We start from the raw sequence: 27,697 nt of genomic DNA on the forward strand, positions 1-27,697 counted from the left end.
CCCCGGGAGCGGTGTGAGCGACCGCTGTTAGCTCCAGCTCCTGCCAACCTAGCAGTTCGAAAACATGCCAATGTGAGTAGATAAATAGGTACCGCTCCAGCGGGAAGGTAACGGCGCTCCATGCAGTCATGTCAGCCACATGACCTTGGAGGTGTCTATGGACAACGCCGGCTCTTTGGCTTAGAAATGGAGATGAGCACCAACCCCCAGAGTCGGTCACGACTGGACTTAACGTCAGGGGAAACCTTTACCTTAAAAGTCCACCCTGATTCTTTTTTCATTCAAGATTTCATGATATTTCTGAATACATATTTAGCTGTGGAATACTGACTGGAAAGTTAAACAAATACGAAGAAAAGTTACACGTTTAATCTCATTATTGGTGGAATTTATTCAATTACAGTTCATAAATGCATATGTTATTGTTTCAATTGAAGACACATGGATTAGAGTAATACAAAATCACATTCAAAGTCTTTTTAAGAAGAGAGAAATATAAAACACTCGTCAGAGATTCCCAAAGGTGTTTGCCTTTGAATGTGACAAGACTTCTAGTTGCCCAGCTCAGAAACCAGTCTTTGGGGCATTGCATTCTTTCTTTTATTGCATTGTCGAAGTCGAGCCATTCCTGAAAAACACATTCATGTACTGCTAGAAACCTGCCGGCAGTATTCACAGAAACAGGATTTTGGTCTTTAATGATTTCTTTAACTACTAACTAATATCATACATAATGAGTTGGCATACATGGTAAATATTAGGTGTAAAAATACATTGGCGAAGATGGAGGCACAGCTTTTCACAATGACCGCAGAAAGACCTATATTGTCACAATGGACATATATGCCTGGATATGTCACTAATAGGATTCCAGACATCAAGTCATAGTTTCCTTCCTCAGATTAACCTTCACGTAGTTAGCTTTTAAAAAATAGCTATATTTTAAAAGGTTCCCTGTATGGTTCTAGTTAGAAGGCACCTTCGAGGTAGTCTGTTCCATTGTCAGTATCTATTGGGACATTTCTTTAAGGCACTTGTTGGCCTATGATGATCACAAAGGGTTTTCTTAGGCAGTGGAGACTCAAAGGTGGCTTGTCAATGCCTTCATCTGAAATGCAGCCTACAGCACCTGGTTTTCCTTAGCATTCCCCTATCCAAGGACTAACCAGGTCCGACCCTGCTTAGCTACAAGACCAGATAGGTGCTTTCAGAGTATTTAGGTATCTAACAACCCATTCCACTACGAATTTTGAGGAGCAGGGAGATAGCTGTGTTAGTCGGTTGCAGCAGCAAGAAAGCATCTGATGGATGATCAATTAATCCAACCGTTGATCCAACAACGGTTAAGACCAGTGAGTCATGGAATCTATCTACAGAGGGACTTGCCATTCAACTATTGGTTGCAGGGGTCTACTCTAGGCATAGTCAAACTTGGGCCCTCCAGGTGTTTTGGACTTCAACTCCCACAATTTCTAACAGCCTACCGGCATTCACTCCTGACGTTCTGTCCACATCTATCCTCAGAAGTTGTGAGGTCTGTTGGAAACTAGGCAAGTGGGGTTTATATATCTGTGGAAGGTCCAGGGTGGGAGAAAGAACTCTTGTCTGCTTCAGGCAAATGTGAATGTTGCAACTGGCCACCTAGATTAACATTTAATGGCCTTGCAGCTTCAAAGCCTGGCTGCCTCCTGCCAGGGGGAATCCTCTCCTGGGAGGTGTTCGCTGGCCCTGATTGTTTGTTGTCTGGAATTCCTCTGTTTTCTGAATGTTGTTCTTTATTTACTGTCTTGATTATAGAGTTTTTTTAATACCCTGTTTCCCCTAAAATAAGACATCTCCAGAAAATAAGACCTAGTAGAGATTTTGCTGAATTGCTAAATATAAGGCCTCCCCCGAAAGTAAGACCTAGTAAAGTTTTTGTTTGGAAGCATGCCCGCCAAACAGAACACCAGAGCATGCAGGATCGGTAAATGTACGTACCATAGTGTGTTGTACATGGAAATATTGGTAGTAACAAGAAATTCTTGATAGGATTCACACTTTGTCTGGTTATGCTGGTTTGTGATGACAACTACTGTACAGTATATAATAAATGTTCATTTTTTTGTTCAACAATAAATGTGAATTCTTCTTCATGGAAAAATAAGACATCCCCCGAAAATAAGATCTAGCACATTTTTGGGAGAAAAAATTAATATAAGACACTGTCTTATTTTCGGGGAAGCAAGGTAGTAGTAGCCAGATCTGATCATTTTCATGGTTTCCTCCTTTCTGTTGAAATTGTCCACATGCTTGTGGGTTTCAATGGCTTCTCTGTGTAGTCTGACATGGGGGTTGTTAGAGCGGTCCAGCATTTCCGTGTTCTCTGTTTTAAAAAATTTATTAAAAGTTTTCAAAAGTATAATAAAAGAGAAGATAGGGCTGACTTTGGAAAAAGGGATAAGGGTAAGGGGATGGCATTCCTACCTATAGTATGGAAGAGCAAAAATAGAGAAAAACTTTGGTAATCATTTTATAAGATCGACCCTTCTGAAGATCTGGGAAAGATATAAAGAGAGATTTGACTCTAAAACCCTGCTATGGCTATCCCCACTAGAAGCAAATCAAAGACGGCTATTGGGCTGGACGAAAAGGCCTACATATAAAGAGACCTTGATCCAAAAGAATGATACTTTCCAGCTAAAAACACAAGAGGAGATGACACAAAGGTTCAAGAACTTCTCCTGGTTCCAATATATATGCAAATCAAAGAACAGTACAATTTGGATAAGATAGGCTTCAGTGACAGAGAAACTTTTTGGGAAAAACCGATTCTCAAAGATAAGAAGACTATAATTAGATTATAATATAAGTTATTGAAATGGTCTACCAAATTAGAACTAGTAAAAACTTGCATGATAAGTTTGGCAGCAAATATAGGAAGACCAATTAAGTTAAATGAATGGGAACAGATGTGGAACAAAAAAGCAAGATATACTTATGCAATAGATTTAAAAGAGAACTGGTAAAAACGATTTACTGTTGGTATATGATGCCACAAAAATTTGGGATTATGTACAAAAATGTACCAAAAAAATGCTGGTCATGCGGGCCTACAAGAAGGCACATTCTATCATATGTGGTGGTCGTGTAAAAAAGCCAATAGCTATTGCCAAAGGATTCTAAAAATAAATATTCAAATAAAGCCAGAATACTTCCTACTGGGTACGACAGATGAGGAAATGGATTTGGACACAAATACAGCTATTTTGTTCATGTATCGGACCACGGCAGCAAGGATTTTAGACACTGGAAGAAGTGCCATCAAATGACCAATGGTTAGATAAAATAATGGAGATTATGGTCAAGGCTAGATTAGTATTTTTATAAAGAGACAAACAGGTAGACCTATAACACCGACTGACTGGCGACCCTTTAAGAATTACATGAGAATATTGTTGAAAGAGAAAAAAAAATAAAATCAAAAATCAAAAGATGGAAAGAAGGAAAGGTCCTGGAAATGGATTGAAGAAAAGGGGTGAAGACATATAAAATTTAAATACAAACAAGAACTTTGAAATATACAGTAGAGTCTCACTTATCCAACATAAACGGGCCGGCAGAATGTTGGATAAGCGAATATGTTGGATAATATGGAGGCATTAAGGAAAAGCCTACTAAACATCAAATTAGGTTATGATTTTACAAATGAAGCACCAAAACATCATGTTAGACAACAAATTTGGCAGAAAAAGTAGTTCAATACTTAGTAATGCTATGTAGTAATTACTGTATTTATGAATTTAGCACCAAAATATCATGATATATTGAAAACATTGACTACAAAAATGCATTGGATAATCCAGAACGTTGGATAAGCGAGTGTTGGATAAGTGAAACTCTACTGTACTATTGTCCTGCAAAGAAGAAGAATGGCAGTACAAACCTACCCTCCTATCTTTCCCTCCATTTTCCTACCCATGTCCCAATTCTCCTTATTCTCATCCCCTTTTCCAAAGTCAGCCCTATCCCTCTTTTATTATACTGTGTTCTCAAATAATATGCTGTGTCCAGGTTGGTTCATCACGTGCTCAGCCAGGCTTTGAAGCTGCAAGGCCATTCTATGCAAATCAAGCTGGACAATTGCAGCATTCACACTGGCCTCAAACAGACATGAGTTCTTTCTCCCACCCTGGACTTTCCACAGATATATAAACACCTCTTGCCTAGTTTCCAACAGACCTCACAACCCCTGAGGATGCCTGCCATAGATGTGGGCGAAACGTTAGGAGAGAATGCTTCTGGAACATGGCCATACAGCTCGGAAAGCTCACAGCAACCCAGCGATTCCGGCCATGAAAGCCTTCGACAACACATTATTTAAATCGGGAAGTACTCCCTTATAATTTGCCCCCTTGGTTCCCGCTATTCAGAGGGTAAAACAATGAGCGGATTCCACCTCAAAATTGTATAGGCCAAGCATAACATACAATGGGAATCTACAGTAGAGTCTCACTTATCCAACATAAATGGGCCGGCAGAGTGTTGGATAAGTGAATATGTTGGATAATAAGGAGGGATTAAGGAAAAGCCTAGTAAACATCAAATTACATTATGATTTTACAAATGAAGCACCAAAACATCATGTTAGACAAATTTGACAGAAAAAGTGGTTCATTACACATTAATTACCCCTCCCTGATGACTTGACATTTTTTCTGCACCTTGGCCCAGATCCTTTGATCCAACTCATGATTTTAATATCATTTTATATATTGACATTTTATAATTGTTTTATCGATGTTGATGGTTTATTGTTGGCTGATTTGTTTATTGTTCTTGCTTTGATTTTGTGCTGTTGCGTCCGGGCATGGCCCCATGTAAGCCGCCCCGAGTCCCTTCGGGGAGATGGGGCGGGGTATAAGAATAAAGTTATTATTATTATTTTTATTATGACACAGCAAACAAGATAGATATGCTGGATTTCATATCACAAAATCACAAGTCAAACACTTCCCAAGTGTCTAGGACTGTGTGATGTATTTTCGGATGATGCGCGCAGATCCCAGTAGGGTGGCCTTTTGCAGTTGGCAGATCGTAATTTTGTCAATGTCTATTGTTTCCAAATGCCAGCTGAGATCTTTTGGCACGGCATTTGGAAACAATAGATATTGACAAAAATTATTATTATTATTATTATTATTATTATTATTATTATTATTATTATTATTATTATTATTGCTATGTAGTAATTACTGTATTTACGAATTTAGCACCAAAATATCACGATGTTTTGAAAACATTGACTACAAAAATGCGTTGGATAATCTAGAACGTTGGATAAGTGAATGTTGGATAAGTGAGACTCTACTGTACTTGCAAAATGTGCAGTTTCAAAGTGTGCTGGTCGGTTGTGATGAGGAACAAAAAGAGGCTCACACAAGCGAAGGCCCAAGCACCCCGGAGGTTGAGATCTCGTTGGCAATGGTTTGGTGATGTTCTTCTGTACGGTATTCCCAAAAAGGCTTCAAACACTGATACAGAAGGATGTGTCCCTTTGTTTCTCTCTGGGACAGCTTGGCGACCCACTGCCCTTCAGTCTGAATCGTCATCTGAATCGTCATCTGAAAAGGAAAAGGACATGAATGTAAACAAGACTGGGTCTTGTGTGGGGTTTTGGGGAGGTGGTAGCGAGGAGGAGGACCAGACATGCATGACCCAAAGAAGACGGGGCTCATGCAAGCCGTAGGTTCATCCGCCTGTGCCAAATATGTCCAGCCTCGTCTAGATGAAATCAATAATAATAATAATAATTTATTTGTTTGACCAGTCATATGACCATTTCAAAGTGCAACATAAATAAAAACAAGGCAAAAAGAATGGGAGGACAGGCAGCTGACCTTCTGTTTGCCGTCAAAATCTTATTTTCCTGATTCTTCTTTCAGAAAATGTGCTCTTTTCTTGATAGCTTTCAGGATAAAAAGGCTTACTTACAGCTGCAGAAAAGTCTACAACAAACGCTTGAAAGAACCTTCAGAAGCTACCTGAAGAAGGGATTTTGATCCAGAAACAAGGGTTAAAAAATATCTGGGAATCCTTGTTGTTTCTACATTCCTTTGTTCTACATTCCTTTATGGTTTACATTCTTTTTGCGCATCTCCAAAACATTAACTTACATGGGACTATGATAAATTTATCTATAGTGTGAACCACAATATACAGTGTTTACTCCTTTGACCAAGCATTTCCAAGACGTTTATCTACGTGGGACAATACTGGAATTTAAAGTGTTGTACTCAGTTATTGAACATACTTATTTGTTATTGAAAAAACGTACAAACATGAATATAATGTTTGATGTAATGCTGTAAACAGTTTGTATTTGTGTATTACTCATGCGCCTGTTAGGATTATAATTTGTCTGTTATCATTGTTCTATTCTGTATATTTGTCTGTTATCATTGTTTTATTCTGTATATTAGTAATAGGACAACTGTATCTTTACACGTATTATAGATTTCTGTGTACTTTAATGTTACCGTAGCGACCAGTTTGCATCATAATACCGAGTTGTTCAAATCCGGCCCTGGTATATTTATTTTTTTATTTACAGTATTTATATTCCGCCCTTCTCACCCCGAAGGGGACTCAGGGCGGATTACAATGAACACATATATGGCAAACATTCAATGCCAACAGACAAACAACATATATAGACAGACACAGAGGCATTTAACATTTTTTCCAGCTTCACGATTCCGGCCACGGGGAGCTGTTGCTTCACTGTCCACTAGTGGCTGTACTTCCTCATTCCTTTCCTCGTGTTTTGCTGGCAGTTTTATGATGTTGTAAATTAGTTAAACCAGCCTCCCGCATAGAGTAACGGAACTGGAATAGTCAAATAGTGTTCTAAATGAATATTCATTTTATGGGAGGCTAAAAACTTTGTGGCAGAAGACCTACCTATACTTGCTAGGTCCAATTGAGCATAGATATCATGAGTGAGATGAAATCATACTTCCATAGAAGCAGGAGGTGGTCAATCTGATCTTACTGAACTGTAACTCCCACTGGCACAGCTAATAACAGCAGCCCAACATCTGGAGCATCAGCATAACAACAACAACAACAACAACAACAACAACATATTTATATTCTGCCCTATCTCCCCAAGGGGACTCAGGGGATCACAGTACACATACACGGCAAACATTCAATGCCGTTTGGACAGACAGAACAGACCAGAGCAGACAGAAAGGAGATATGTTGTGTTTGAAGTCCAGCTTTGGGGCCTTGAAGGTTATGCTCAGATTCAGCTACAGGGAGTGCTGTTGCTCCATTCTCTATGGCAGTGATGGCCAACCGATGACACGCGTGTCAGCACTGACATACCTAGCCATTTTTGCTGCTACATGCAGATTGATTGGATGACTGTCTTTTGTGACCAAATTTGGTGTGATTTGGTCCAGTGGTTTTGTTGTTTACTCCATGGGAATTATGCACATTACATTTATATACACACACACACACACACACACACACACACACACACACACACATACATACACACACACACACACACACACACACACACACACATACTAGCTGTGCCCGGCCACGCATTTATCTACACAGCTGGATAAAATGCACACTGAAGTGGATTATATGGCAGTGTGGAGTCAAGATAATCCGGTTCAAAGCAGATGATATAAGATTATAAATGGGTTATGGTGTGGAAGGGCCTTGAGTCTACACTGCCAGATAATCCAGTTAAAATCAGATGTGTATTTTATAGACAGTGTGGAAGAGACCTAAGTGAGGCCTAACTCTGCCTGTCCCCTGGGCTAAGTGGGTTGCTAGGAGACCAAGTAGCAGAGCTTAGCCTTCTAACTGGCAGCAATTGGATAAAAACGATTATTTCTTTCCCTCTAATTAGGACTTTATTTTTCTTTTCTTTTTGTTGTATGAATGTAGAGGCATGGATGAAGGGTTGTGCTGCCAAGTTTAGTGTTTCTGGGATGTGTAGTTTTGTTGTTTTGTCCTAGGCCGAAATTTCATTACCCTTTTTTATATATATATAAAGAGAGAGAGAGAGAGAGAGAGAGAGAGAGAGAGAGAGATATTATTATATCATTCTATTATTATTCTATTATTATTGTAGCATATTATCATATTATTACTATTATATTATTATTATTCAGAATTCACCAAAAAACCTAGCATGACTTGGGTGGTGTGTCACTTCGAGAAAAAAACCATAATTTCACAATATGTACAGTTTAAATAACAAAAATGTATAACTGTATTTAATAAATCAAAAACTGTTTACTACTAGTATTTCCATGTACAACAATCTATGCTATCTCTTGCAGTTTCCACGCTGATTTCTCTCTATTCTAGTTTCAATGTAGTCATGAATAACATAATAATAATATAATAGTAATAATATGATAATATACTACAATAATAATAGAATGATTATATGTGTGTGTGTGTGTATATATATATATATGTCTGACTCTGAGGGTTGATGCTCATCTCCATTTCTAAGCCGAAGAGCCGGCGTTGTCCGTAGACACCTCCAAGGTCATGTGGCAGGCATGACTGCATGGAGCGCCTTTACCTTCCTGCAGTACCTATTGATCTACTCACATTGGCATGTTTTCTAACTGCTAGGTTGGCAGGAGCTGGAGCTAACAGCGGCCGCTCCTGCCGCTCCCGGGGTTTGAACCTGGGACCTTTCGGTCTCCAGCTCAGTGCTTTAACGTACTTCGCCACCGGGGCTCCTATATATATATATATATATATATATATATATATATATATATACACACACACACTAGCTGTGCCCGGCCACGCGTTGCTGTGGCAAAGTGGTGGTGGTATTGGTTAAAAATTGTTGTGTCATTTTTATTTGACGTTATTTGCAATTTTTTATTAATTTTATTGTAAGTTATATTTTTATTTATTATATTTTATTATTTTCTTGTATTATTTTTATTTATTTTCTGTTATTATAGTATTTTATTGTATTAATTTTTAGTGTTTTTTATTATTTTTTATTGGGTTGCTAGGAGACCAAGTTGGAGGAGCTTAGCCTTCTAATTGGCAGCAATTGGATAAAAGCAATTATTCCTCTTTCTCTCTAATTAGGACTTTATTTTTCTTTTCTTTTTGTTGTATCAACCTAGAGGCGTGGATGATGGGTTGTGTCGCCAAATTTCGAGGTTGGGGGGCCTGTAGTTTTGTTGTTTTGTGGGTCGCCGTGATGCCATCACTCTTTTATTTATATAGATATATATATAGGCATAATTCCCATGGAGTAAACAACAAAACCATTCGACCAAATTACACCAAATTTGGCCACATCCAATCAATCTGCATGTGGCAGCAAAAATGGCTAGGCGTGTCAGTGCTGACACGCGTGTCATAGGTTGGCCATCACTGGACTACACAGTGAACTGCAGACTATGCGGCATGCCCCAGTTTTGCTGCCTTTCTTCACCACTTACGTCCCAGTCTCCTTAAAATCAGAATTAGAAATGTGTCAACCAAAGCCCCCACAAAACACCCACATTGGAATTAAATACTTCTGAGGCAGAATATTTGTTTTATCTTGTCAGAAGTGACTTGGAAACATACTGCAAGTCACTTCTGGTGTGAGAGAATTGGCTGTCTACAAAGACGTTGCCCAGGGGACGCCCAGATATGTTAGCTGGGAGTCTTGTCTCGTGTTCCTGCAAGCTAGAGCTGACAGATGGGAGCTCACTCCGTTTCATGGATTCGAACCGGCAACCTTCAGGTCAGCAACCAACCTTCAGGTCAGCAGTTCAGCCTACACAAGGGTTTAACAGAAGAAGGCAGAAGATGAAGTCTCATCAATTTCTCCATTGGCAGTGGCAATCCTCAAACGGAGAGGCGTCCAATTTGCGGTGAATGAAGGCCAGCCAACAGCCCTGCCTTTGTGGCTTGCAATGAGGCCAATCTGGTCTTGTGCCTACCTTCGGATTTACGTGGCTCAGGGGCATCTGAGGAATCGCCTTGTTTGAGATACGCCATCAGGTCATTGCAGGTAAGGTAAACGTAAACACAGTAGACGATCGTGGCAATGAAGCCAAACACCTAAAGAGTGAAAATGGGTGGACAGAAGAATCGGTGAGTTTTTTATGCTCTCATTTTAAATATTCCCAACTGCTTCTATCTTAAATAGGAAGAATAACTTCCACTCGCTTTCTGTCTATATATATAAAAGAGTGATGGAATCCTGGCGACCAACAAAACAACAAAACTAAACACTGCACAACCTCAAAAATTGACAGCACAACCCATCATCCATGCCTCTAGGTTGATACAACAAAAAGAAAAGAAAAATAAAGTCCTAATTAGAGGGAGAGGAATAATTGTTTTTATCCAATTGCTGCCAGTTAGAAGGCTAAGCTCTGCCCACTTGGTCTCCTAGCAACCCACTCAGCCCAGGGGACAGGCAAAGTTAGGCCTCACTTAGGCCTCTTCCACACTGCCTATAAAATACAGATACCACCAGACAATGCCACAGCAACGCGTGGCCGGGCACAGCTAGTTGTTTCAGAAAAGGGCTGAAACAGTGGCCTTCTCCTGTCCTAGGCCTTTCCGGTGATAACGCTTGTATCACTTGGCCGAGGCCCCAAAACATCGGGAGGCCAAAGCTCTGAACTCGAATAGCAGTCGGAATAGATTCACTTACTCCTGCAGCTTTGGATGCCGTGTCGGAATATTTCGAGACTGCAGCAATGGATATGGCGAAATAGATAATTGCAGCGATGATACCGCATAAGAAATCCTGCAAAATAAAGAATATTGGAACCTAATTGGGGAGGAAGCTATAAACAGCGTACAGTGATAATTTAAGTCAACACACCACATGTAAAAACCCGAGAAGAGTCAGCTCTTAACTTTATCTAGTCCAGGGGTGTCTCAGCTTTTGGCCACATTTTTTTTTATCATTTATTTACAGTATTTATATTCCACCCTTCTCACCCGAAGGGGACTCAGGGCGGATTATTTACAGCATTTATTTACAGGATTACAATGAACACATATATGGCAAACATTCAATGCCAACAGACAAACAACATATATAGACAGACACAGAGGCATTTAACATTTTTTTTCCAGCTTCACGATTCCGGCCACAGGGCGAGCTGTTGCTTCACTGTCCACTAGTGGCTGTACTTCCTCATTCCTTTCCTCGTGTTTTGCTGGCAGTTTTATGATGTAAATTAGTTAAATTAGCCTCCCGCATAAAGCGTACCTAAATTTCCCTACTTGACAGATGCAACTGTCTTTCGGGGCTGCATAGGTCAACAGCAAACTGAGCTATTTAATGGTCGGGGGGGTGTTAAAGGGGTAATTAATTAAGATAATTAATTAAGATTAATTAATTAAGATTTGTGTTATCATTTAAATGGCAAAGGTTTGCAGTGTATTGTTTTGTTATCTGTATGAAGAAGAAATAATAATAATAAAAAAAGAAGAGAGATTTAATGGTCGGGGTCTTAACCCAACCTGGGCTTCGAACTCATGACCTCTCGGTCAGTAGTGATTTATTGCAGCTGGTTACTAGCCAGCTGCGCCACAGTTCTGATTTGAACTGGATTATATGCCAGTGAAGACTCATAATCCACTTCAAAGTAGAGACTCTGGATTATATTCTGTATGCTGGTTTTATATCTGTAAGCCGCCCTGAGTCCCTCTGGGGAGATGGTGGCGGGGTACAAAAATAAAATAATAATTATTATTATGACACAGCAAACAAGATAGACATGCTGGATTTCGTATCACAAAATCACAAGTCGAACACTTCCCAAGTGTCTAGGACTGTGTGATGTATTTTCGGATGATGCGTGCAGATCCCAGCAGGGTGGCCTTTTGCAGTTGGCAGATCGTGATTTTGTCCATGTCTATTGTTTCCAAATGCCGGCTGAGATCTTTTGGCACGGCACCCAGTGTGCCCATCACCACCGGAACCACCTGCACTGGTTTCTGCCAGAGTCTTTGCAGTTCAATCTTGAGGTCCTGATAGCGGCTGAGATTTTCCTGTTGTTTTTCGTCAATGCGACTGTCACCTGGGATGGCGACATCAATGATCCAAACCTTTTTTTCTTTTCCACAACTGTGATGTCTGGTGTGTTGTGTTCCAGAACTTTGTCAGTATGGATTCGGAAGTCCCACAGTATCTTTGCGTGCTCATTTTCCAATACTTTTGCAGGTTTGTGGTCCCACCAGTTCTTTCCTGCTGGGAGGTGGTACTTGAGGCATAAGTTCCAATGGATCATTTGGGCCACATAGTTGTGCCTCTGTTTGTAGTCTGTCTGTGCGATTTTCTTACAGCAGCTGAGGATATGATCAATGGTTTCCTCGGTTTCCTTGCACAGTCTGCATTTGGGGTCATCAGCTGATTTTTCGATTTTGGCCTTAATTGCATTTGTTCTGATGTCTTGCTCCTGGGCTGCAAGGATCAGGCCTTCTGTCTCCTTCTTCAGGGTCCCATTCGTGAGCCAGAGCCAGGTCTTCTCCTTGTCAGCTTTTCCTTCAATTTTGTCAAGGAACTTTCCATGCAATGTTTTGTTGTGCCAGCTGTCAGCTCTAGTTTGTAGTGTGGCTTTCTTGTACTGGTTTTTTGTCTGCTGTGCTTTGAGGAGTTTCTGATTTTTGACTTCAATCAAAGCAGGTTCTTCACTTTGCTTTACATATTCTGCCAGGGCATGTTCTAATTATTATTATTATTATTATTATTATTATTATTATTATTATTATTATTATTGTATGGCATGTAGAAGTGGCCTTAATGCCTGTTCAGCTTTCACTTTTAATGCCCCTTCCAGGTTTCTCCGAAAGAGGCTGCAAAATTCCACAAGGAAAGGTTATTACGGGCAAGTCAGTCTCAGAAGAGTCCACTGCAAATGACTAGAACGACTCCGATCACTGATAATTGCACATCTATCTGTTTATGACATTGCACCTTCTATGACTCAGAGACATCAAGGGCTGATAGGAAGTCATGAACACTAAGGGAGGAACAGAAGGAGGATTGCCTCCTCCTTGCATTCTTCCAGCTTCCTTCATCAAACAGGGCATTTATTTGGGACACAGCGGCACCGAGTGGTCAGTTTCAGGAATAGGCTTCTTAGCCAGGACTCACTCATTCACACGCTACATGCAACTTCCTTCACGTTGGTTGTTTTCCACTAGTGCAGGGGTCCCCAAACTAAGGCCCGGGGGCCGGATGTGGCCCTCCAAGGTCATTTACCTGGCCCCCGCCCTCAGTTTTATAATATTCTTATATCATTTTTAATAATATAATATATTGTATATACATATAATATTGATAATAATATTATAATGTTATACAATATAATACTAATAATAATGCCATATAATAATATTAATTATATGTTATATATTACATATAATATTGAAATATAGTGATATAGTTCAATGTAGTAATATATAATGCTAATGTGACATGCTAGTAATATAAAATAGTGTATGTACATACAGCTGCTCTGAGTCCCCTTCAAGGTGAGAAGGGCGGGATATAAATGTAATAAATAAATGTAGTAAATGAATAAATAAATAATTTTAGACTTAAAAGGTAAAGGTTTTCCCCTGACGTTAAGTCCAGTCGTGTCCAACTCTGGGGGTTGGTGCTCATCTCCATTTCTAAGCCGAAGAGCTGGCGTTGTCCGTAGACACCTACAAGGTCATGTGGCTGGCATGACTGCATGGAACGCCGTTATTTTCCCGCCAGAGCGGTACCTATTGATCTACTCACATTTGCATGTTTCCGAACTGCTAGGTTGGCAACTTGGCAGAAGCTGGAGCTAACAGCGGGCGCTCACTCTGCTCTCTGGGTTTGAACCTGGGGCTTTTCAGTCCGCAAGTTCAGCAGCTCAGTGCTTTAACACACTGAGCCACCGGAGGCTCCAATTTTAGACTTAGGCTCACCCAAAGTCTGAAATGACACAACAACAATCCTAATTCACTTAACTATCTCATTGGCCAGTAGCAGGCCCACACTTCCCATTGAAATCCTGATAGGTTTATGTTGGTTACAATTGTTTTCATTTTTAAATACAGTAGAGTCTCACTAATCCAAGCCTCGCTTATCCAAGCCTCTGGATAATCCAAGCCATTTTTGTAGTCAATGTTTTCAATATATCGTGATATTTTGGTGCTAAATTCGTAAATACAGTAATTACAACATAACTTTACTGTGAATTGAATTACATTTTCTGCCAAATTTGTTGTATAACATGATGTTTTGGTGTTTAATTTGTAAAATCACAACCTAATTTGATGTTTATAGGCTTTTCCTTAATCCCTCCTTATTATCCAAGATATTCGCTTATCCAAGCTTCTGCCGGCCCGTTTAGCTTGGATAAGTGGGACTCTACTGTATTGTATCGTTCTTTCGTTGTTGTTGTTGTTTTGCACTACAAATAAGACATGTGCAGTGTGCATAGGAACTTGGTTTTTTTTCCCAAATGATAATTCGGCCCCTCCACAGTCTGAAGGACTGCACTAGTTTGAGGACCCCTGCACTAGAGTTCTCTAGCTAGGAATTTGAAATATCTCACCTTCAATTCCAAATCCCAGGACCCCACAGGACCAAACCATGGCAAGCAAGTTGGATTCACAGAGCTAAAACTGCGGAGTGTAAAAGGGCCCCACAAGGCACATTCCATATTTAAGAAAACATTGAGTCCATACATGAGCATCCGAGGTCCAATTTGGCAAACCTAAGACTTGCAAAGACACACGCATACACTTGCAAAGCCACTGCTTGGTCTACTTACCGCCAAAACCCAGTAGACTGCTTTGAACTTGTCATTAAGCCTCAAGGAATAGGCAAAGAAAAAGCAGAGGGCCAACACAAACGTCAACAAGGGGATTGTCAAGAAAGGTGCGGCGACTGAGGCAATATAGCAGATGAAGATGATGAAGGACAGCACCTGTGCAAGACAAAGGAGGAGACGGGGAAATTCCAGACAAGAAACAATCACGGCCAGTTAACACTGTTAATGTGGGATTTGTGTATTGGTAGTGTTTAAATGAAATTTGTGTCTAGTCTGTATTGCATACTGATTGCATCATCCAGAGTGTAACATAGTCTGGAAAGAGTTAATTGCTGAGAAGCTGTGATGACCTTGATGTGTGGCTGGAACCAGGGAGTGTCCAGACACAAGTGTGTGTATGCATTACTGATTGCATCAGTTCACATCAGTTCTGAATTGAAGTGCTGTCTGCCTAGAGTGAGAGTCCTGTGTTCGTCTTTTGTCTGCAAGCCTGTTTGTCTTTATTACTGCTTTCAGTAAGACTTTGTACATAGTTTTACCATCATTTATTTATTTATTGTATTTATTTACAACATTTATATCCCGCCCTTCTCACCCGAAGGGACTCAGGGCGGCGTACAAATTGGCAACAATTCAATGCCTACATAATTAAAACAGCAATGAAAATCCAATAAAACAATTAAAACAATATAAAAATATAAAACATATCATCTCTGATGTCTCTTCGTTCTGTGTTCCACTGATTCCATCCAACTACTGCTGCGCTGCATAAATTACTCTGACATTTGGTTATGGGCCCAGATACCAGTATCCTAGACTGATCCCAGACTGGACTGGAATTTGGAGTGAGGAGAGAAAAAGTTGGAGCTGCAAGTGTGACCAGAGACAGGACCCGCTGTGCTGGTGAGCCTGCTTTGGTGTGTCTACTCTGACAAACACCTCCCAACAAAGGATTCCCCCAGGCAGGAAACAGCTATGCTTGGAAGCCGCCAGGCTGTTCAATGCTAATCAAGCTGGCAAATTGTAACATTCACACTTAAGCAGCTGAAGGGGAAAAGGAAAGGCCCTGAGGCTGTTAGGAATTGTAGGAGTTGGAAGTCCAAAACACCTGGAGGGCCGAAGTTTGCCCATGCCTGCCTTAGAGCCACCATAGATTGGTAATGATTTGACAACACAACAAGAAGAGCCCTAGTCCCACACTCAAAGCAAGGCACCATGGTGGCTCTCATGCTGGTTTAGAGCGACTATTCACAAAACTTTCCTTGGGGAATACTGCCTTCTTGGCACCGCAGTTCAAAAAGGATATTGACCCGCTGGAACACGTCCAACGAAGGGCGACCAAAACGGTCAAAGGTCTGGAAGCCAAGCCCTACAAGGAGCTGCTGAGGGAGCTGCGGATGTTCAGCTTGGAGAAAAGAAGGCTGAGAGGGGACCTCTATTTACATATTTGGAAGCATGTCATATTGAGGAAGTAGAAGCCTGCTTCAGAGATTATCTACACTGTAGACAGGGGTCCTCAAACTTTTTAAGTGGAGGGCCGATTCACAATCCCTCAGACTGTTAGGGGGCCACACTAGGATGAAATAGTCCAAAATTAGGATTGTTGTTGTTGTGTGCCTTCAAGTCATTTCAGACTTAGGTCAACCCTAAGTCTAAAGTTCAGGACAGAGGCCAGGTCAATGACCTTGGAGGGCCTTAGTTTGGGGACCCCTGATCTAGACGATCTCGTAAGACCATAGGTAAGCAAAGAGACCTCCAAAGACCATCTAGATGGTCTCATAAGACCATTGGTAAGGAAAAGGACCCTCAAAGGCCATCAAGATGATCTCATAAGGACTTCCGGTTGGAGCTGAGGAGAGAAAGCCGCATGGAGCCTCAGCTCCGTGCATCGGAGATAGACGGTGAGGGGAAAGGTTATCTTCACCCCTCAAATTCCTCATCTTTGGGCGAGACAAAGAGAGGAGAGTGTCTGCCGGCAAAGAGCATCTCGAATGGAAAGCAGGACTTACAGCAGGACTTACAAAAAATTGCTAATAGGCAAGACCAAATGGACAATAAACTTGCAAAACTGGACAAAGACCAAAAATCTGTTAAAAAAAGAGTGGAAAGACTGGAAGAGCAGAGTCAAACCTATGAAGACCACCATGAACAGGTCTTAGATGCCATAGCGATGCAAGAATTGAAAGCCTGTGAGTGCTCTTTGAGGATACGAGGTCTTAAGGAGGGCCTGGAAAGAGAAAGTCTCATCTCTTTCATTGCTAATATGTTGGCAGGGCTGCTGAAAGAGCAAGATCTGGACATTATTCATGCTTCAATTTCGTCTTGTTTCAGAATCAACTCAGCCTTCGCAAGACAAAAAAAAGTACCTAGGGACTGTATAGTACAATTTGTTGCCAAAACATTTAAGGAGATAGTGCTGAAAAAACAATATGAAACCCCAATTGTGATTGAGGGAAAGAAAATATTAATGATGAAGGAGATCCCTGGAAGGCTTCTTAGAAAAAGGAAAGAATTCAATGCACTGGTGGTTAAACTGAAGAACAAAGGCACCCCCTTTCGTTGGCTCTTCCCAAAGGGTGTCTCCTTCTACCATAAGTCAAAGAGACACTATATTACAGATGCAGGGAAGGTTGAACAGTTCCTAAGGAAATATGCCCAGGACTTTCCGGGGGGAGAACAACAGCTTGCAGGCGATGAGAGCCAGGGGCACAGAAGGGGTAAAGGGGTGCCACAGGAAAGGAAAGAGCGAAAGCAGAAGGAGCAGGAGGAAAATGAGAAGGTGGGCACCCAGACAGATGAAGAAAAAGAAGAGGAAGATGAAGTTGAAGAAGTGGAAGAAGATGAAAAAAGTGGGGGAACAGACTAACAAATAAAGGGACATTAAGAGTAATGAACTGATTATTGGGAAATACAATATGTTTCTTTTGCTGACTGGGATGGGGAATAGGTGGGGGGATGGGATTGAGTAGATTCAAATGTCTGTACAAAATTTAAAAATCATGTCTTGTAACATTAACGGTTTGAATAATGGCTATAAACGTAAGAAAGTGGTTCATTTCTTGCAGAAAATCAAATCAGACATAGTGTGTTTGGTTGAGACACATCTGATATACAAGGATAGTCACCTGTTAAAAAGAGAAAGGCTGGGCCATTTATTCACAGCATGTAACAGTAAAAAGACCAATGGAGTACTCTTCTATATAAAAAAAGATCTGGCACCAGAGAAAATATTCTGTGATGAGGATGGCAGAATATTAATAATTAAAGTATATATACAAAAAGCCCCGGTACTATTAGTTGGAGTCTACGCACCAAACAACAAACAAAAACTGTTCTATAAAAAATTGACACGTATATTAGCAGAATATGGGGAAAAGGAAATGTTATGGATGGGGGATTTTAATGGAGTCATGGTGCCCAAAGAGGACAGAGATAGTAAAGTTAAAAAGGACAGGAAGGAAGGCCGACTCCCAGGATCCTTCCTAAGGGAAATTCAGTATTGGGAACTTTATGATATCTGGAGAGTCCACAATCCAACAAGGAAAGAGTATTCATACTATTCACATAGACATGGCACATCCTCAAAAATTGATCTGATATTTGGCACTAAGGAACTAGTGGGTAAAACAGAGAAGATTGAATTATTACCAAGAGTATTAGCCGACCATAATCCGATATTAATGAAATTAAGAGTGGGATATAAAAGAAACAGAGCCTGGAGAATGAATGATTATATTTTGAAAATCAAGTCACATAGGGAAAAAATTAGAATGGGGATTAATAATTACTTTAAGGACAATGCTAAAGAAGAAATGAAGGAGGGAATAGTCTGGGACGCTGGTAAAGCAGTAATTAGAGGGTTATTGATACAACAAAACTCGATCTGGTACAAAGGAAAAAATAAGGCCCAACTGGAGTTGTTATCAAAAATCAGGACAAAGGAATTAGAAATAGAAAAAGAAAAAGGTACAAAGACAAGACTACAAGGTGAACTAAAAAAATTGCACCAACAATACGAACAGCTAATTGCTAGTGAAATAGAAAGGAAAGTTATGTATAATAGATACAACTTTTTTGAAAATGCAAACAAACCAGGGAAATTATTAGCTTGGCAAATAAAAGATGCAAAGAAAAAACCATTGATAATGAGGATAAAAAATAAAGGAGAAACTGTCACCGATTCACAACAGATACAAAAACTATTCGAAGAATATTATGCCAACTTATACAAAAAAACTCAGGGGGAGATTAAGACAATCTCCCAGTATGTGGAGGAGACAAACTTAGAACAGATTTCAGAAGCAATGAAAGCTGACTTAGACAAACAAATTACACCAGAGGAAGTAATCAGGACAATAAATATGGCCAAAGTAAATAAGTCCCCTGGGGCAGATGGACTTTCGACCCTATACTATAAAACGTTTAAGGAAGAGCTAGTACCACAGTTGGTGTCAGTGATGAATGTGGTCTTGAAAAAGGGGGAACTTCCAGAATCTTGGAAGGAATCCATAATTGTTTTAGTCCCTAAACAGGATAAAGATTTAGACTTAATTAAAAATTATAGACCAATATCATTGCTGAACTGCGATTACAAAATATTTGCCACTATATTGGCAAATAGAATTAAGCAAGCTCTAGCACAGATCATTCATAAAGACCAGGTGGGGTTTCTCCCAGGAAGACAAGTAAATCAAAACATCAGACTGATATTGAACACCCTGGAAGTAGCAGAAAAAGACCCAAATAGAGATTTGGCATTGTTCTTTATTGATGCAGAAAAAGCCTTTGACCATGTTAGATGGGATTATTTGGAAAAAGTGTTAGAAAAATTTGAAGTTGGCCACCAATTCAAAAGGGCAGTAGGGGCTATATACACTAATCAAAGAGCAAGGTTAAACATCAATGGTCAACTATCAGATTATATCGACATACAAAAAGGGACCAGACAAGGTTGCCCGCTGTCCCCACTATTATTTATTATGGGTCTGGAAATCTTAAATGTCAGAATAAGAGAAGAGAAGGAAATTACGGGTTTAAAGATCAGTGACCAAGAACTAAAAATTAGGGCTTATGCAGACGATATAGTCTGTATTCTAACTAACCCACTACAAAGTATTAAAAAAGTATTGGACATTATTCAAAGACATGGTGACATATCAGGATTTATTATAAACAAGGAAAAATCTAAGTTTTTAGTAAAAAATATAGATGCTAAAAGCTGTAAGAAACTGGAGGCCGCAGCAGACTGCGAGGTGATCCCAAAAGTAAAATATTTAGGTATATGGGTCACAAACAAAAATATCAATTTATTCCAGGATAATTACGTCAAAGTATGGGAAGACATTAAAAAAGATCTTACTAGATGGCAAACAATCCCACTAACATGGATGGGCAGAATTGCAGTAATAAAGATGATGGTACTCCCCAAAATGCTATTCCTGTTTCAAAATATACCCATTATCAAAGGAATAAATTTTTTTGAGAAATTGAAAAGAAAGATTACAGATTTTATTTGGGCTGGAAAAAGAGCGAGGATAGCATACCGGAATTTAATTGATGATAAAGGAAGAGGGGGGCTAAGCTTACCCGATCTAAGGACCTATTACGAGGCTGCAGCTCTGTCCTGGATGAAGGAATGGATAAAATTAGAAAATAAGACCCTATTAAATTTGGAAGGATATGAATTAAGATTCGGCTGGCATGCATATGTATGGTACGATGGAGACAAATTAAATAAAGACTTTAATAAACATATAATTAGAGGGGGACTATTAGACATTTGGAAAAAATATAGAAAAGGTATGGAACCGAAAACACCCCTTTGGTTGAGGCCATTAGAAGCAGTTATAAGACCAGCCTTAAGTGTAGAAACAAGAACATATAAAGAATACCTTATTAGAGAAAATGAAGAATGGAAATTAAAAGGGCGGGAAGAATTGGAGATTAATGATTGGTTTCGATATCACCAATTGCATGAAAGATATAAAAAAGATATGAGGGTTGGTTTCGCAACTAAAAAATCAGAACTGGAAAGAATATGGGAAAAGGGAAATAAAGGGTTAATATCCAGATTATACAAATACATATTAAGTTATAATATGGAGGATAATACAGTCAAGACAGTAATGATATCCTGGGCCAAGGACCTAGGTAGGCCAATAGAATTGGATAACTGGGAGTACCTATGGAACAAAGAATTCAAATTCACAATATCTGGATCAATTAGGGAGAATCAATATAAAATGTTTTATAGATGCTATATCACCCCAGCAACATTGGCAAAAATAGATAAATCACAACAAGGTATTTGCTGGAGGTGTAGGAAACAGAAAGGGACATTCATCCACATGTGGTGGACGTGTATGACCATACAGGCATTTTGGGACAAGGTAATTAAAGAGACTAATAAAATGCTACATAATAAGATTAAAAAAAGCCCAGGATTGTGTCTATTAGGTCTACATAGAGAAAACAATAACCAAAAGGACCAAGAAATATACCAATATAGCTTTGCGGCAGCAAGATTGACCATAGCCAAAGACTGGAAAGGGGAAAAAGGTTTAACTAAAAAGGATTGGAGAGAAAGAATGCGGGAATATATGCTAATGGCCAAACTTACCAACAATAGGAAGAACAAAAGTAATGAGGACTTTTTAGAAACATGGAAGCTAGCCATAGCATATCTGAATAAGGAGTCAGTAACATAGAGGAGTTCCATTAGGAATTTAGGGTTACTATTAACAAGGATATATAAATTGGCTTAAAGGCTTCATAGTGCTTCAGGGTTGGAAGTCATGGTGAAGGGTGCACGGGTGTGGGGAAGGGGTTTTATTTTATGTGGGATAGGGGTTTTGGGTGCGTGCAGGGTTTGTTGTGTGTAACACGTTGTATGTTTTTGTTTTGTTTGAATATTAGGGTAAACTCTTATATTTAATTTCTAAAAAAAAAAAAAATGAATAGAAACCTGGATTGAGAGTGGTGGATGACATGTGGAAAGAGCAGTTCTATATGTTTTGAGTAACAGATAATAATATGTACTGTGTTAGAATTGGCAGGCTGGTTGACTAATGTAGATATGCATGTACATTTCAAAATGATTGTTATCTGACTATATTTGCGATAATTTGCTGTTTTGTTATGTAACGTTTCATTAATAAACTGTTTACCCACAAAAAAAAAAAAAGATGATCTCATAAGGCCATAGGTAAGCAAAGAGACCTCCAAAGACCATCTAGGTGGTTTCATAAAACCATAGGTAAGGAAAGGGATCCTCAAAGGCCATCTAGATGATCTCGTCAGGCCATCAGAGGACCATAGATAAGGAATGGGACCCTCAAAGACCATCTAGATTGTCTCATAAGACCATAGGTAAGGAAAGGGGCCCCCAAAGGCCATCTAGACAATCTCATAAAACCACAGGTAAGGAAAAGGACCCTCAAAGGCCATCTAGACGGTCTCATAGGACCATAGGTAAGGAAAGTGACCTCCAAAAGCCATCTAGATGGTCTCCTAAGGACATAGCTAATGAGTCAGAGAATGACTTTTGTTGTTGTGGATGGAGAACGGAATACAAATTTTTGCAACATGAAGAAAAATACACATGCAGGCACATAATAGACCGAATGTTTACATATATCACTAACATGATGCTGACCATTGCATGAGCAGATACTTAATGCCATATGTGTTGTCGAAGGCTTTCATGGCTGGAATCACTGGGTTGCTGTGAGTTTTCCGGGCTGAATGGCCATGTTCCAGAAGCATTCTCTCCTGGCGTTTCACCCACATCTATGGCAGGCATCCTCAGAAATTGTGAAGTCTGTTGGAAACGAGTCAAGTGGGGTTTACATATCTGTGGAATAATGTCCAGGGTGGGAGAAAGAACTCTTGTCTGTTGGAGGCAAGCCTGAATGTTGCAATTGGCCACTTTGATTAGTATTGAATGGCCTTGCAACTTCAAAGCCTGGCTGCTTCCTGGCTGGAAGAATCCTTTATTAGGAGGTGTTAGTTGGCCCTGATTGTTTCATGCCTGAAATTCCACTGTCAGTGGAAAAGAGTGACTTGCTAGATTCTTAACCCTGGGAACTATAGCCTGTTTGTGGAGGCCGGAGGCTGTCTGTGTGAGCAGACATCCATGCCACATACACACATACAGGTTTTCACTTTTATTATGGTAGATTAGATAGATTAGATTTAGATTAGATAGATTTTGGTGTCTATGCACCTGGAATTGCAAACAAACGTCTTGGGCTAAATGGGGTCCCGAGTGGAAAAGTTCAAGCATCCCTGTACTATGTGTTGTCGAAGGCTTTCATGGCTGGAATCACTGGGTTGCTATGAGTTTTCTGAGTTGTATGGCCATGTTCCGGAAGCATTCTCTGCTGACATTTCATCCACATCTACTGCAGGCATCCTCAGAGATTGTGAGGTCTGTTGGAAACTACGCAAGTTGGGTGTATCTATCTGTGGAATGTTGAGTGTGGGAGAAAGAACTCTTTGTCATTTTGAGGCAACTGTGAATGTTGCAATTGGCTGGCTTGATTAGCACTGAATAGCCCCAACGCAGCACTGTCCAAACATGAATCAAGGAGCATGAGAGGCACTGCAGACTCACTCAACCAGAGGAGTCAGCCATAGTACAGCCCTTGATGAACCAACCTGGACACAGCCTATTATTTGAGAACACAGAAATGGTGGACCACTAGTAACAACCACCATGTCAGACAACACAGAGAAGCCATTGAAATCCACAAGCATGTGGACAACTTCAACAGAAAGGAGGAAACCATGAAAATGAACCAAATCTGGCTACCGGTATTAAAAAGCTCTAAAATCAGGACAGTAAATAAAGAACAACACTAAGAAAAAAGGGGAGTTCCAGACAGGAAACAATGAGGGACAGCTAACACCACCCAACAAAGAATTCCCCCAGGCAGGCAACAGCCAGGCTTTGAAACTGCAAGGCTATTAAATGCTAACTGAAACATTCACACCTGCCTCCAACAGACAAGAATTTTTTCTCCCACCCTGGACATTATTCCGCAAGTATATAAACCCCACTTACCTAGTTTTCAACAACTTCACAACCTGTGAGGATGCCTGCCATAGATGTGGGTGAAACATATGGAGAGAATGCTTCTGGAATATGGCCATACAGCCTGGAAAACTCACAGCAAGCTAATGCTTAATACTGTTTTAAAACTTGTATATTTGAAGTTGTATTGCAATGCTTTTAGATGTGAGCCTCTTTGTATGAAGTGCAAAAGCGGGATATAAATAAACATAACAATAATAATTATTATGGAGCCCCCAGCTGCTGAACTTGCTGACCGAAAGGTTGTCCGTTCGAATCCGGGGAAGCGGGGTGAGTTCCTGCTATTAGCCCAGCTTCTGCCAGCCTAGCAATTAAAAAACATCCAAATGTGAGTAGATGAATAGGTACTGCCCTCCCATTCTATCCATTAGTGGTGATGTTAGTGGTTTTTCATCATTTTATCTTGTTATTATGGTGTTATATTGTATTACTGTGTTTTAATCTGTTTTATTTTATTTGTTTTGTCTTGTCGATACTGTTTATTTATTTTTAACTCTGTTCATACAGTAGAGTCTCACTTATCCAAGACTCGCTTATACAACGTTCTGGATTATCCAACGCATTTTTGCAGTCAATGTTTTCAATATATCGTGATATTTTGGTGCTAAATTCGTAAATACAGTAATTACAACATAACATTACTGCGTATTGAACTACCTTTTCTGTCAAATTTGTTGTATAACATGATGCTTTGGAGGTGATTTATCAACACACGATTGGTTGATAAAGACTTAAAATAGTTTAAAAGGTAAAGATAAAGTCCAGTCGTGACTGTTTGTTTTTCGTGTCAGGAACAACCGGAGTAGCTTCTGGAGTGAGAGAATTGGCCATCTGCAAGGACATTGCCCAGGGGATGTCTGGATGTTTTGATGTTTTACCATCCTTGTGGGAGGCTTCTCTCATGTCCCCGCATGGAGCTGGAGCTGATAGAGGGAGCTCATCTGCGCTCTCCCCGGGTGGGATTCAAACCTGGCAGCCTTCAGGTCAGCAACCCAACCTTCAAGTCACGAGGCTTTTATCCCCTAGGCCATCGGAGGTTTTTGAACTGCTAGTGTGATGCCTCATGGGCCTTGTAGTCCTGTGCCTAGTGTCACTGTGGTAGATGAGGATGAAAACATGGGGTTTTCTCCGGATCAACAGCCAGAGTCTTTCCAGATGCCTGATGTTCTTGTCCAAGAACCAATTAAAACTGACCTTGACCAACGCTCACCTCCCTTCGCTAGAAAGCAATCCTTCTCGGCAGATAGGGGAGTGAAAGAGAGAATTCGCAGGAGTGCCCGAATTGCTGCCAAGCAAGACACTGATTAGCCATGTTTCCCCTGGGAAAATCCAGAGAGTCTCACACCTGCAAGTTGGGTTTCGTTCCCTGTTCTCTAGGGAAAGAGAACGCTGGACGCCCGTTTGGCGGGAAACAAGACCCAGATAAAAGTATCGGGCTCTGTTGATTCTTTGCGGAGACAACAGCTCAGCTTCGGGAGTGAATTCCATGTTTCCAGCCTAGTGTGGACTTTGCTAAGTCCGCAATCCAGTTTCCTTGCCTCGCCTGTTCAAGTATCCAAGAATTGCCTTGCTTTGTTCTCAGCCACGGATTTTGTTCTTAGAATCAAGTTTTTGGACTACCTTGCCTTGTTTTGAACCACAGACCTTGTTTCCTAGATTCAAGCCTTGTTCCCAGCCTTCTTGTGGATTTACCTTGTGCCTTGAAAGACTTTGGACAATTCCCCACACTATCGCCTGACAATAGTGTGTGTTTCGGTTATTGGATTTTACCTTTGAACTCTAATATCATTTATTGGACAAACTATTCCTGGACTATTTTAGGCCTCATTTGAAAGGTCTGTTTCTGGACTATATTCTCTACTTGCTTTTATCCTTCTTATATATTTCCTTAATAAAGATATTAGATAGTTTTATTGGCCTTTGTGTTTGGTTCTTGGTGCTCCGCTGCCCTGGTGTGTGACAGCTAGGTTAGCAGAAGCTGGGGCTAACAGCGGGCGCTCACTCTGCTCCCGGGATTTGACCCTGGGACCTTTTGGTCCGCAAGTTCAGCAGCTCAGCGCTTTAACACACTCTGCCACCAGCCACCCCCCCCCCCCCCAAAGTCTTAGTCCAATGCAAAAACTACTACATTTTACTACTTTTATCCCCTAGGCCACTGGAGGCTCCTTCAGTCGTGACTGACTCTGGGGGTTGGTGCTCATCTCCGTTTCTAAGCCGAAGAGCCGGCGTTGTCCATAGACACCTCCAAGGTCATGTGGCCACTGGCATGACTGCATGGAGCGCCGTTACTTTCCCGCCGGAGTGGTACCTATTGATCTACTCACATTGGTATGTTTTCGAACTGCTAGGTTGGCAGGAGCTGGGGCTAAGAGCGGGCGCTCATTCTGCTCCCGGAATTTGAACCTGGGACCTTTGGTCCGCAAGTTCAGCAGCTCAGCGCGTTAACACACTGGGCCACCAGGGCCCCCTAAAATAATGTATAAATATCAAAATAAATATAGTGTCCCTACTTTGCGGATTTTCACTTATTTCGGGTGGTCCTGGAACCTAACCCCAGTGATAAGTGAGGGAACACTTCAGTACATCTGGAAGGCTGCCGTGTGTTCTGTGGAGTCAGGAGAGGGAGGCTTGGCTGGAGAGACAGGGCTTGTGGGGAGGGGTCCTGGTGTCCCAATGCCCTCCCCCTTTGCCCAGCCTCAGAGCCACAAGTGCTGTTGGGTACGATTCCCATTACCCACCCCCTCCCTAAACTGCAAATCCGGGGATTCCGCAAACTTTCTTTTCCTTCAAGTGCCCCGCCTTTTTCTCTCTGGGCGCCCGCTTCCCTGCCCGCGCCCTCTTACCGCCTGGGCCAAAAGCAGCAGCCCTTTGCGGGAGACTGCGAACGCCTTGGCCGAGAGGAGGAGGCGCGCCCCCGGAGGCACGCTTTGGGGCCCCTCGGGCTCTTCGTTCCCGGGCCCCTCCATCGCGGTCTTCGGAAGCAAAGCGTCCTCCCTCCAGCCCCCGCCCCAAAGGAACGCCTCCGCCCCGCCCACCCCATACAGACAGACAGGCAGACAGGAGGGAAGGAGGAAAGCCCAAGCTTCCAGCACTGGCTGCCTGCAGAGCCAGAAAAAGTTTTCCTAACTCTGGCCCTGTGATTTCGGCCCCATCCACTCTGCCATATCAAATCCAGATGGATGATATGGCAGTGTAGATCCAGCCCTCCAGATATATCCGGGCTGCAGCTGTGCTCCTTTTCAGCCCTCTTCCCTTTCTGGGTTGCTGTGAGTTTTCCGGGCTGTATGGCCATGTTCCAGAAGCATTCTGTCCTGACGTTTCGCCCATACCTATGGCAGGCATCCTCAGAGATTGTGAGGTCTGATGGAAACTAGGCAAGTTTCCGGGCTGTGGCGCAGCTGGCTAGTAACCAGTTGCTATAAATCACTACTGACCGAGAGGTCATGAGTTCGAAGCCCAGGTCGGGTTAAGCCTCCGACCATTAATAGCCCCAGCTTGCTGTTGACCTATGCAGCCCCAAAAGACAGTTGCACCTGTCAATTAGGGAAAATTAGGGACACTTTATGCGGGAGGCTAATTTACAACACCATAAAACTGCCAGAAAAACACTACAAAAGGAGTGAGGAAGTACAGCCACTAGTGGACAGTGAAGCAACAGCTCCCCCTGTGGCCGGAATCATGAAGCTGGAAAAATGTTAAAAATGCCTCTGAGTCTGTCTAATGTATGTTGTTTGTCTGTTGGCATTGAATGTTTGCCATATATGTGTTCATTGTAATCCACCCTGAG

The 27,697-nt window shown here is 41.1% G+C and overlaps 1 protein-coding gene across 1 annotated transcript; it reads right to left on the reverse strand.

Annotated features, from left to right (window-relative positions):
* Positions 1 to 366: 366 nt before the first annotated feature.
* On the reverse strand, positions 367 to 26,912 carry cmtm3 (CKLF like MARVEL transmembrane domain containing 3). Its single transcript, XM_008117654.3, has 5 exons — positions 26,754 to 26,912; positions 14,817 to 14,972; positions 10,703 to 10,798; positions 9,981 to 10,101; positions 367 to 5,603 (listed from the first exon to the last, which is right to left on the reverse strand). Exons 1-5 carry the CDS (start codon positions 26,874 to 26,876, stop codon positions 5,575 to 5,577), a joined length of 525 nt encoding a protein of 174 aa, XP_008115861.1. The 5' UTR covers positions 26,877 to 26,912; the 3' UTR covers positions 367 to 5,574.
* Positions 26,913 to 27,697: the final 785 nt, after the last annotated feature.

Source organism: Anolis carolinensis, unplaced genomic scaffold (assembly GCF_035594765.1).
Source record: "Anolis carolinensis isolate JA03-04 unplaced genomic scaffold, rAnoCar3.1.pri scaffold_9, whole genome shotgun sequence".
NCBI classification, from domain to species: Eukaryota; Metazoa; Chordata; class Lepidosauria; order Squamata; family Dactyloidae; genus Anolis; species Anolis carolinensis.